Below are 12607 nucleotides of genomic sequence, written 5' to 3'. Positions count from 1 at the left end.
ATACATTCTAGTGTGATGAGGGACTGTGCCAAGCATAACACTCACGCTGACCTGGGCAGATCCACAGCACAATGAGACCTGATCTACTGGGCCTCCACAGTGAGCATAGTAGCATCTCTTGGGGGAAGAGCAATGCTAGAATAGCTCTGGCTGTCAGAGAAAGAAAAATCTTCATGAACCCCAAGGTTGCATCTGTGAGTGTTCAGATATCCTCAGGATTTCCAACTAAAATACGCTTTACAAACTCTGAACTCTTATGTTATTAAAACACTTTTTAATTGCTAATTATCACTGAAGAAAGAAAGGCCTTTCAAATGTGACAGTTAATTCATGTTCATCTCATATTCCTGGCCCCTGCCTACCTGGCAGATACTTGGTAAAGTGTAAATATCTTCTGAATAAATGTTGCTTTGAGTAGTAGGTTTTAATACATAAAAGGAATTTACCAGGAAGACAAAAAGTGGAAGCTATTCTAGAATATAAGCAAAGTATGGAAATGTTTAATATCTGCACTTTTTGTAATTCTAGTAGACTATTATTTAGAAGAGTTGTAAGTTTACAGAACATTGAGCAGATAATGCAGAAACATCAATATATGTCTGGCCTTTTTCCTTGTGCAAAGAACAGGGACATGAAGACTACATCAGATAATAAGGCTTTGTATCAGAAAACTTCTAGCTGCAAGTACAGATGCCCTAACTCAAATGGCTTCATTAGAGATGGATGGATGGATATGTAGATAGACAGGTGATAGATAGATAGGTGGATGATAGATAGCAAGATAAGTCATGGATAAGTAGATCCTGATTCCAGTGGTCTCCAGGGGTGATTGATTTGTGTGGTTGTGGATGTTTTCATCCACAACCTAGAATGGTTGTGGATGTTTTCATCCACAACCTAGAAGGTAACACCCACGCACAGGAAATCAATGTGAGTCAATGCCCTGTATAGCTATCCTTATCTCAACCAGCAAAAACCCTTGTTCCTTCCTATTATTGCTTATACTCTCTACAACAAAATTAGAAATAAGGGCAAAATAGTTTCTGCTGGGCATTGAGGGGGTGGGGGGGAGAGGGAGGGGGCGGAGTGGGTGGTAAGGGAGGGGGTGGGGGCAGGGGGGAGAAATGACCCAAGCCTTGTATGCACATATGAATAATAAAAGGAAAAAGCCCACATTCATTGCCCATCCACTCTGTCATCTTGGTTTGTCCTGTTTCTCACACCAATAGCAATGTGGCTTCAACTCTTCCAAGAATCAGTATAAGGTCAGGAAAGTGCAGAGGAAAGAGGAAACATCCTCCCCTTTAAGAGTGTGGAAAATTCTCCAAACCTAGTCTACCTTTGGGACTGGCTGTGGGGTCAGAGTGTCCTGACTTAAAAGTGGATGTGTCGGTGGGGGTGGAGGTGCCTGTGGTTCACACCCATAACACTAGCTACTTAGGAGGCAGAGTTCTGAAAGTTTTGCAGTTCAAAGCCACCTCAGAGAAAGAGTTTGGGCGACCCCATCTCCAATATACCCAACACAAAAAGGGACTGACGGGGAGTGGTAGAATATCTGCCTAGCGCTGAGTTCAAACCCCAGTACAGCCCCTCCCCACAAAAAGAAGTGTTACGAAGGGAATGTGATGTATGAACACGATCAGAGTTGTGTTAATCAGGAAGGTGGAGGTGGTGGGGTGGGGAGGCAAAAGTGGGTTCTAGGTAGGTTAGCATCACTGTCTATTACAGTTTTCTTTAAGAAAGCACAATGGAGAACAAATGGGAAATTCTCATTAGGCCTTCTGAAAAATTGGGATTTCATTCAAGCCCCAATAACCCACTTTTTAAATGCTCCTCCAACCATAAATACCATTAGCATTATAATGACAATTACTCTTGGTCTTTGTTTACACTTTTGCTCCCAGACTGACTCCATATATACCTTTAATTCAATCATTCAACAAAACTTTTACAATGTAGGTAGTAGGTACTATGCTAAGCAATACGAATACTGTAATAAGGAAAAACAAATGGCAAAAGAGTTTACTGTCTAGTGGAAGAGATTCCATTAATAAAATATATAATAAATTTACAAAATACATTTGTGGTATGTACTACGAAGAGAACTTGTCTATATCTGGTACTTTGAAAATATGCAATAAGGAAATTTTAACTAGCCATGGAAGTCAGTTGAAAAACTAGCAAGTAAAAAGAAAGATGGAGACTGAGATGCGAAGTTGGCAGATAGAAGAGGAAAGATGTTCCAGAGAGAGAGAGAGGAACATGTGTATTAGCTCTTTGATAGGACACAACATGGCTTGCAGAGGAGACTGAAAGAAGCCAGTGTCGCTGGAGCCAGGATGGCAAAGTGGTACAGGTGAGTATGGAGCAGGAGACAGATTATGTATATCGCTAGACTCATGTCATCTCTTTCTGTGTTGGCTTCTGCTTCCTCAGAATTCCTGTTGTCTTGTGATTCCTGCTGACTGCTTCTTACTGTCCTTTGGTTTCTTCCCATTCTCCTGCATGGGTTGTCTCTGATTATCTCACATTCAAATCATTATGCTAGATTATCTCATTGGGTCAGCTGGCCAACATAGTGTGGTTCTGAGGGCCAGGGTTTTCACACCCATGAATCCTGGCTCTTCTACTTAGGTAGCTACTTTTTTATTAGCTTTTCACCGTGGCTTAATCCTCTGTGGCCAGGGTGGTGGGGTTGCAAACAAACTTCTTAAAAGGGAGCACTATTCATGCCCTGTCCAATACGTAGTGAATTAGAAGTCAACTTGGGACTCCTAAAGACTGTTGTTAATTAGTATAGACTATAACATTTCTGCACATGTATGTTATTAAATATAGATCAATAAAGGTATTCATAGTTCATTAGAATGTGTTTAAGTTGCTACTGGGCTCTAGAGGTATTAAGCATAAAGAATGCAGAGAAGCACTGAAAATTCCTATCCTCAATAGTTCACAGGTTAGCAAAAGACACCAGAAGGTATGTCAGCAAGGATGATGTACTTTGGTATATGTTATAAAAAGGTGGTCCATCTCAGAGAGAGCAGTAAGTTCATAGCTTAATCATTAATAAGAGTTGATCAAAAGAATAAAACAGGGAGGGATTGGGAAACATTAAGTTTGAGGACACAGGAGTGTGACAGAAAATGACACATTGGGGAGCTGAGAAATATTTTATGGATAAATATGGGATAGTACCAATAATAGGTATGACTTTAAAATACCTTCCATCTACCATAACATGTGCATAAACTCTACTGTGATTTTGACAACACATTTAAGGCAAACATTTTTAAATGTTTGAAGCAATAATGGGTAAGAATTGAAAAGTACATTAGTATTTTTATTATGTATAGTTTCCTCCAGGTTAACATAAAAGAATGTTAACTAGGGAATAGATCATTTATCCCTTAAATTGAAAAATATTAAGATTTTTCACTTCATTGCAGACTTTTCACTACTTTTTTGTGTTGTTAAAATTTTTCATAATAAAAAGTTTTAATGTTAAAAGAGTTCTCAAAATAATTAGGTCTCAAGTAAAAAGCAGTTCTCTTTTATGTCTGCTCTGTAGGCTATGGCTGATTTGTCTATTACAGAAATAATTACTTCAACTCTCCCTTTTATTCTTGTGCCATTTCTTAATGTACCTAAAATTTTGACATGAAATATTTTCAAAAAGAGAAAATAATTTTGCTGGCAATTGATATCCAAAAAATCAGACCTTTGGCCAGATTTCTTCAAAGAAAAACCTGTAACTAAAAACTCCTAATGACGTGAAATATAAGAAAATAATTAGTTTAAAAATTGTCATAATGGGGCTGGGATGTAGGTGGTACAGTGCTTGCCTAATATGTGCGAAGCCCTGGGTGTGATCCCAGCACCAAAAAAGAAAAGACCAAAAAAAAAAAAAACAAAAAAAAAAAAAAAACCTCTCCCCAAAAAATTGATACAAGAGAAATTAATATTCTACTTTCTAAAAACTAGAAACTAGTATGTTTCCAATAGTGTAAACTAACAGCAGAGGGGAAAATATAAGATTTCAGAGTGCCAAATTTGAGAACATGAGGAAACACAGCCAAAGACATAATGTTTACACACAGGGACATTCAGGAGTACGACAAAAATGAAGAAACCTTGCCAATATCCTTTTTCATTTTGAGAGTTTTACCGTAATTTGGAAAGTATGTATTTGAAGATGAAGTAGGCACAGAGGACTCCAGCTGCAACTCAGTTCATTTATAAATTAAATGTTAAATATTTTACTCAACAAAAATTGATTGAGTTGCTTCTACCTGCAAGTTTTTTAAGAAATACATAAATAGTATACATCCTTGTCTTTTCCTTCCTGAAGACTGGTGTTTTTTAGGGGCTAAAGGTAATAAAATAGACCAATTTAAAAGTACTTGATACAGGGCGAGATACTGCTAAAAAGATTCAAGTAAAACACAATTTTGAGTGATTCATGATTTCCTACCATTGATTGTAAAACAAAATGCAATTTACATAGATTATTGGAACAGTCTCGCCTTTCTCCTGTTAAAATAGCCTCTACATTGTAGCCATAGCAATGATTTCTAAACTGCAAATTTAATCATCTCACCTCTTTGATTAAAACCCTCCAGTGGCTCTCCATTGTTCTCAGACCAAAGTCTAACTCCAAGGTGAATTACCTTAAGCCCTGGCCTCCCATGGACCCTTATTATTCTAATTTCACTTTCACCTCACTCCTCCTGGGATTTAACTTCAGAGAGCTTGGACCCTTGCCCACAACACCTTATTTAATACACTGTTCCTTCCCACTTCCCTGCCTTGCCTGTCACTTGTTTTTGTTTTTTAAGGTTTTTATTAGAATATAATAGTTGTACACGGGGATTTGTTGTGACATTTCTGTATATCCATATGAAGTATCCTTGTTTGGTTCATCCCCTCCATTATTATTCTGCACCAAATTGTGGCCCAGTGGAGGTCAGGGGCTCTGCCTCTCTTGTCCCCCCAACTATAGGGTATTTTGATCCCTTATCTGTCCTTATGTCCATATACTGATAATGGCCACAGTTATGAATGCTTAAACTCTGAATTATAGTACCATTGTTTAATTTTTATTGAGAATGTATTTTCTGTACACCTTCATTGTGCCAGCTTAATTTCCTGATCATTTTAAAACCACTTCTAACGTTTCCCATTTTCAGTTTCATACTACTGAATTATTTTCATCAGGATTAATTCACTTCCATATAAATTTTATGAAAAGATTTGACTGGGTAATAAATCGTTTTGGTCTATATTTCTTTTTTAACTGATTATAATGCTTACCCATGTGACAGTTTTATTTTGGTCGTTGCATTCATTATTAATTGAATGAAAGGCTAAAGTGGAATTTCTCTGTCAGGTATTAGATGCTTGCTTTATTGTGCAGTGATGATCTATTTCAGTTCCCTAACTTTGCCTTTTCTATCAGTCTTGTAAAAGAAATTTTATAAAACTGTGTACCACCTTGAATAAATTTAAATATTTCTCAAATATATGACATCCACCATGTTCTAAATGTGGCTTTTTTTTTTTTTTTTTTTTTTGGAGGCACAGATGGGGTATGAACTAAATGTGGCTATTTTTAAAATAAAATTTTTATATCAGTAGTAGCAGAAACTAATATATCCAATAGAATAATTATTCAATTGTGACCATCATGTATTTTAAAGAATTACAATAAGCTTTCTAAAATAGACATTTTATAGAATTACTGTCTTTGAACTCATATTTCCAGTCAACTTTCTCTAAAATTTATCTAATTAAAAAATTTATGCTTAAAAAGTCTTTTGTTGATAATAATGCTAATCTTCCAAAAGTGTGTATATTTATTAATTAAAATTTTAAGTTTTTAAATTCCTAAGATTATAAAATTCTAAGCAGTTAAAATTTTTATTCTGGAACAAATCATTATTGCAAATGTTAGAATATAATAATACAGTAACATAGATATTTTGAGAACTTTGAAAATAATTACTAAACATAAAAGGTATATTATTAAAATTCATTTCAGTAAGATAAATATCTAATATGATTACTTATAGCTAAAAAACACTGGAATCAATCTTAGAGCTCCTCCTTTCTTTTTTATAGATGTGTTGAAAATCTTGTTCATATACATGAAGAGAAAGATGTGGCAGTTTTGTTATAGCAGTGTTATTCAGTGTTCGGTACTCCTTCCAAGTTGTATGATAAAAATCACCTAGTGATTCATTGTCATAAATATCTGTGATTATCGTTCAAGTGACAGCCCAATTAGATTCCGTTTTTGTCTCTTTTTGGTGTGTGTTTTGGGTTTTATTGTTGTTGTGTTGCTGAATCCAATCATAGGACATCTACTTCCTGTTAGGAAAAACGCTGCTCACAAAGAAAGCTCATGAGAAAAGTCTCATGCCCATGGGGTGGGGGGGAAGATGGTGCAGCCCTGAATCTGGGCTAGCAGTGGCTTTTATAGAAGGGGGAGGTTAAGGAAGTTAGCGCATGTGCTGCAGTCTCTGGTAGGGGTGGGGCTGTCTTAGAGCACAGGAATTTGTTTAAGGGCAGGGCTGCCATTTTGGCCATTCACAAAATGGTGGCATTATTGTTCTATCACTTCCTACACTTGTTTGAGGCTTAAATTGTCTCTTTTTGAGGCTCCTGACACACTCAGTAGATCTTAGACCCCAGTGGGGTTCTTGCCTCTCTTTGCAAGAGAATGGCAATCATGCACAAGGAGGTGGGAAAAAGGACCTACTCTCTCCTGTTTTTCTTTGCCTTTGGGGGAGGGAGAAGATAGTATTGCCAGGAAGGACATGGAAGTGGGAAAGGGGAGTTGTGCAGCCATGCTGTGCACAACACTGCTGTGTGCCACACCAGCAGTGGTCAGTCAGAGATGGTCTTTTAATGGCCATTTTAGCATTCAAGCTTCTTCTATCTTGTGGTTCCTCTTTCCTGCAGGGTTTGGAATCCTCCTCATCCAGCTGGCAGATGTGGAAAGAGTATAGATGAGCATGTGTGACTGTAAACCTGCTTTTGAACTATTCCATCTTGAATATATTCACTATGATCTTCAGCTATTGATAATTTATATGGAATTATAGTGGGGATTCATAACTTTACATTGCAAAAAAGCCCCTTAATTAAGCTGCTGAACCTGCAAGTGCCAATTAAATATGACAACTTTGTGAGCACCAAAAAGACCATGTCCAGCCTTCTGCAAGATCTTCATCAGTTTTTAGCAGGAAATACAACTTGATGCAAAATTTAGGTATTTTCATATTCCAAGAAAAGATTATTTCTAACACTGTTCTAATATATACGTTAGATGGTATGAAGTCAGTGAAGCCATCACTAAACAAGTAATTTTTAGGTTGCACAGTATTAGCTGCCTTAAAAGGAGAAAGGGGGGAAGTTGATTTGACAGCTATGTCCGTGTCTCTGACAACATTATACATGTCTGATACACTTGAATGCCCAGCAGCCCTATTTCTCTTCGACATGATCACCAGATAATATGTGCTAAGCACACATTTGGGTAGGTAGTTTACAAGGTGGTCCTAGTACGTGTGTTTTATATAGCTTCCTGTGTGCATTGCCTCAGGACATGAAGCAAGCATGGACTCTTTCTCCCTTTACTTCTTTTGGATACCAGGCAGTTACCGCCAAACAGTTCAGTGGTCACTTAAGAAAATCACAAAGTTGCATAAGATTTGGGATCAAATGCTGTAATGTTCATGTTTATGACCTGTATAATGTAATAAAAAGCATGCTGATTCAGTTTTCAGAAAATGAAACTGAATGGGTAGTTTGTGTTCATCGATTAGATTTCATAGAATATTAAATAATTTGGAGAAGCAGGCAGGCACAAACCAGATGATACAGGAAGGTTGACTTAACAACATAAAACCACAAACCTCAACTATAGGTAAAAGTATTTAAATGACTTAGGAAAATGTCTTAGACTATAATGAAAAACAAACTTAAAGAGTTACTATAGAATGTCCTAAAACTTATAGGACATTATATAACCAGTGAAGGTATAAATAAAACACAAGACAATTTTATAGTATCAGTTCGTATTTCAGACCTGGGCTTCATGCCCAGATTTTTATAGAAACACGCCATAAACTCAGAATTTACGACTATAAATGATATTCCTTTACATTTCTGAAATATATACAAACTGATTAGACTCCTTATCACTTGCCTGAAGTAGGATCCCATCTGGTCACTCTGCCTATAGTCTCACAACCTTCACGTTCATCCTCCACACCCTTCCCCAGTGGTCCTTCTAAAATCTCACCATGCTACCTTCCTAAGCTTCAGAATCAGTATGGATCCAATCAGTGGAGAGAAACCACATAGCAATTTATACAACAGAAGCATAATATAAATAATTGTAACAGAAATTATGACAGGAGATTGGAGCTACGAGGGAATGCTAGTAAGAAATAGGGATAACTGTAAAGAATACAGGAATAGCACAATTAAGGAGCAGCCACTATCTATAGAACTCTTCTAGAACCCAAGGATGAGGTCCTCCCGAGTTGTTGGGGAATGGGCTGCAGCTCATGGAGTGATAAAATTACTCTGGGGTCCTGCTGTGGTTGCTTCCTAGAGTCTGCCTGGAACTTTCCAGAAATCCACCGTCTGGGAGGTGTCTCAACAGAGAGACTGCTACAGAACTGCCCAAGCGCAAGCGAAGTACTGAGAAAACTGCTCACCATGAGTGCTGTTGGCATGGCCTTCCCCAGGTGCTGGGCTCTGGAGACCAGAAGTCTGCTGCTGGACTCCACTGTCTCCTCAGTGCCCTTTCTTGACAAAGTTTATCATCATGCCAGCTAGCAGAGGAAAATATGTAAAGGGCACAGATTCATTTTTACAAAGCATGTCATTAACAGTTAAGGTAGATCTGAGAGGCCATCAACTCATAATTGGCACGGTTTATAAGAACTTAAGATGGAACACTTAAAGAGTCAAACTAACTTTTGTTTCTTAAGCTACCTGCTTGAGCACATATTCTTTACATCATGGTTTCTAAAACCCAAAAGGAGTCAAAAGATGACTGTGTATGCACGTGAGGTACATCCACATAGATACCTTCCTGGCTACCAGTCTTGGTGTAAGGGCCCAATGCAGCTTTCATGGGAAGAGCTGTTCTTTCATCATCTTACAGTTTGGGGTTTTTGTTTTGTTTTGTTTTCAGTACTGGGGCTTGAAACTCAGGGCTTATACCTCAAGCCACTCCACCAGCCCTTTATTGTGATGGGTTTTTTTCAAGATAGGACTGGCTTGGAACCAGGATATTCCTGATCTCTGCCTCCTGAGTAGCTAGGATTTCAGGCTTGAGCCACCAGAGCCCAGCTTGTTTGGGTTTTCAAATGACCTAAATTTCTTTTTCTTAGTGAAATAACAGTCATAGTTGAAGATAGTTTTTGACTTAAAATGTTTCTTCATACACATGAAAGAAGTTGACAATCATGTATTAGTTTTCCTTCCATTTAAAAAAAGTTATACTGGTCTATGAAATTCAAATCTGGAATCCATTATGGCTAATTAAGAATTTATAAATATGAATTGTGACAAGTCACTATAAACCTTTTGTGAAATGCATAAAAAGAAGTTGAGCTTTTTTTGGAGGGGTGTTACTGGGGTTTGAATTCAGGGCCTTGTATTTGGTAGTAAGCACTCTACCACTTGAGCCACACACCAGCCCTTTACTTATTTTTCACGTAGGGCCTCACATTTTTGCCCAGGGCCAGTCTCTGACTGAGATCCTCGTACCTGTGCCCCCTGGGTAGTTTTAATTACACATTTGTTGAGAGGGATCTTGATAACTTTTTGCCAGGGATAGCCTCAACCTGCAATGCTCCTGATCTCTGCCCCCTAAGTAGCTGGGGTTAAAGGTATGAGCAACCACAACTGACCCAAGTTTTATATGTAGAAACTGAAAAACAGTTGTCACATGATGCTCAACAAGAACATACTAACTTATATGTTATACTTAATAACGAACTTAATAGCTAGGACCATGTTTGCATTAATTATCACTGCTTAAACTAACTAGTAATAGCTATTATTGTCACTGTTTTTCAGAGGACAAAAATCTGGTGGAGTTAGGTAGCTTTTCCAATGTCTTAATTGTTCGCAAATGCAGAGCTGAGATTAGTAAGAGTCTGACTCCACAAGGGTTCAGGATTTAAATAGATGTCGGACTGCCTCTGAAAACCTTCCAGTTTCTAGGGAAAAACATAAACTGAATTAAGTTTTAGAAAACAGAATTTTCAAAAAATAAAAAGACCAAAAGATTATAAACATAATATATCTTATATTTTTTCCTAACAAAAGGAAATGTGAAAGGGAACTTAAAACTTGTTTTCAAAGCCAAAGAAATCAAGTGTATAATAAAACTCATTGATTTTTGTTTCCACTAAAGCAAATACAAGTGCAACAGAATATGCCAATGCAAGTAGAAAGAGCATTTATGTATTGTTAATATGCCCTGGTGTGTCAAGAAAGAATGTATTTGCTGCAGACTTGACAAATGTCCTTCCCAAAAGTTGCAAGGGAGTTTGGGAAAACTGGGAATAACATTGTGATTGACTTAGAACATGAGTTCACCAAATTCTGGCCTTGTTCCAAATTAAGTCACTTTTGTATAAAGTTTTACCAAAATGCAGTCATACCTGCTCACTGACATATTGTCTATAACTGCTCCCAGACTACAAGGCCAAAGCACAATAGTTGCAACAGAGACCCCATGGCCTAAAAATATCTAAATATTTTGTAAAACACATGTTTGCTGACCTTTGATTTAGACCACCCATGATCTATTGCCTGGGATGACCATAAGGACCCTCTGGGGATAACTGGGCATCCAATAAGCAAGGGAGAAAGAGGAGAAGGGATACTGGGAAGAATCAACAGTGTATGTCACCAGGTCCAATTAATATATGCAATGCTCAGACACAAAAATATGTTTTCTATCTTAAGTTACAAAATCACATTGAACATAGTTTTTCTACACTTTAATTTCCTCATAAGCCAACTAAGACAATTTAGAAAGGCAGAAATTTTTACAAATATCATTTTTGCAAATGACTGGCAATGTTGTGATGTATCATGAATTCAGGAGAATAATCTCCAATGCACTAATTTTAGTACAGCACTGTCGAAGATACTCCCAAAGTCTAAACCACAATTTTATCAATTTCCAATTACCTATAAATTGTTTATTTTAGGTACTTGCATACACTGAGGGACTTCATGGAAAATGGATGTTCAGTGAGATCCGAGCTGTATTTTCAAGACGTTATCTTCTACAAAACACTGCTCTGGAAGTATTTATGGCAAACCGAAGTAAGTCCTCTTAAATAACCTAAAAGAAAAATGTGCTTATATTTGCATGTTATTCATTTACCTGGTATAATACTGTCTGGATTATTGCCACTGTGTTTCTCCTTTTGGTATGCTCTCACTAAAACAAACAAAAATTCTTTTTTGAAGGAAAAAGAATATGCTTAAGATATTAACCCTTGTTTCACAGGGACAAAGTTAAAGAGAAGGCCCATTTTCCATGAATATTCATTACCTTTACAAATAAATCATGAAAATTATTTCTTAAACTGACAATTACCTTTCTCATGGCTGTCTAAATCATATTCTTTTCTTCTTACCACAGCCTCAGTTATGTTTAATTTCCCTGATCAAGCAACGGTAAAAAAAGTTGTCTATAGCTTGCCTCGGGTTGGAGTTGGGACCAGCTATGGTTTACCACAAGCCAGGTAATTGTATCGTATTTATACATTGTCTATGATTTGTTCACATATTTCAGTTCGCAAAATGACAGAAATGTAAATATGGTTGTATCATTATAATTATTTCAGGGACCAAGAAATTCTTTCTCTGTGGCTTATTTATAGGGAAAAAGGACATGAAAACTGCTATTTTGAAAATAACAGAATGATTAGGGCAGAATTTTACTTAACACATATCTGAATAATTAAGTGAAACAGTTGATTGTCTGTCATGACTAACATATAATGAAGGACATTTTTCTGGTTAAAATCATATAGGAAATATACCAAAAGTCCTTTAAGGTGCTTGTGATTAATCACTATGTAATGGTATATAAATTTTAGGTTTATAGTGCTTCTTCATTAAAGTAATAAAACTCTCAGAGTTTACTGAGATTCAAAGTCATTAATTATGGTGTAGTTTTAACCATTACTTAAATTTTTAATCTTGGTATTTTAGAAGAGTCATTTTGAAACTTTATTTTATTAAAAGATAATAACTGAAGCAGAAAACACAGTCAGTAATTATGTCCATTGCTAATATCAATTAGTCTCTGTTGGGATACAAGAAACGGAATACTTGACAAAAAGTAAGGGTTTTATAGTCTCTCTCTCACTCTGTGTGTGTGTGTGTGTGTGTGTGTGTTTTAATTTAGACAATATAGAGTTTAGACATTGCCAGTATTAGGTCCAAGATCCAGTGATCTTAAGATTCTTACTTTGTCTCACATTCACAAAATCACCAATATTATTCCAGAGACCACATCTTCACACAATTACGTTAAAGTAGATAAAAGGGGGCTGGCAGA

The 12607-nt window shown here is 36.7% G+C and overlaps 1 protein-coding gene across 5 annotated transcripts in view; it reads left to right on the top strand.

Moving 5' to 3' along the window:
• The window catches only part of Nbea (neurobeachin), a 643202-nt gene that overhangs the window by 500127 nt on the left and 130468 nt on the right, over window positions 1-12607 (top strand). For all 5 annotated transcript variants that reach the window (XM_074043550.1, XM_074043551.1, XM_074043549.1 and 2 more), the window contains 2 exons: window positions 11244-11361; window positions 11684-11786. In XM_074043550.1, coding sequence (XP_073899651.1) covers window positions 11244-11361; window positions 11684-11786 — 221 coding nt within the window. The remainder of the gene's footprint in view (window positions 1-11243; window positions 11362-11683; window positions 11787-12607) is intronic.

The sequence above is a fragment of the Castor canadensis genome, chromosome 10 (genome assembly GCF_047511655.1).
Source record: "Castor canadensis chromosome 10, mCasCan1.hap1v2, whole genome shotgun sequence".
NCBI lineage: Eukaryota > Metazoa > Chordata > Mammalia > Rodentia > Castoridae > Castor > Castor canadensis.
The sequence above is the reverse complement of the archived record's forward strand: the minus strand, read 5'-3'. Positions and strand labels throughout refer to the sequence as shown.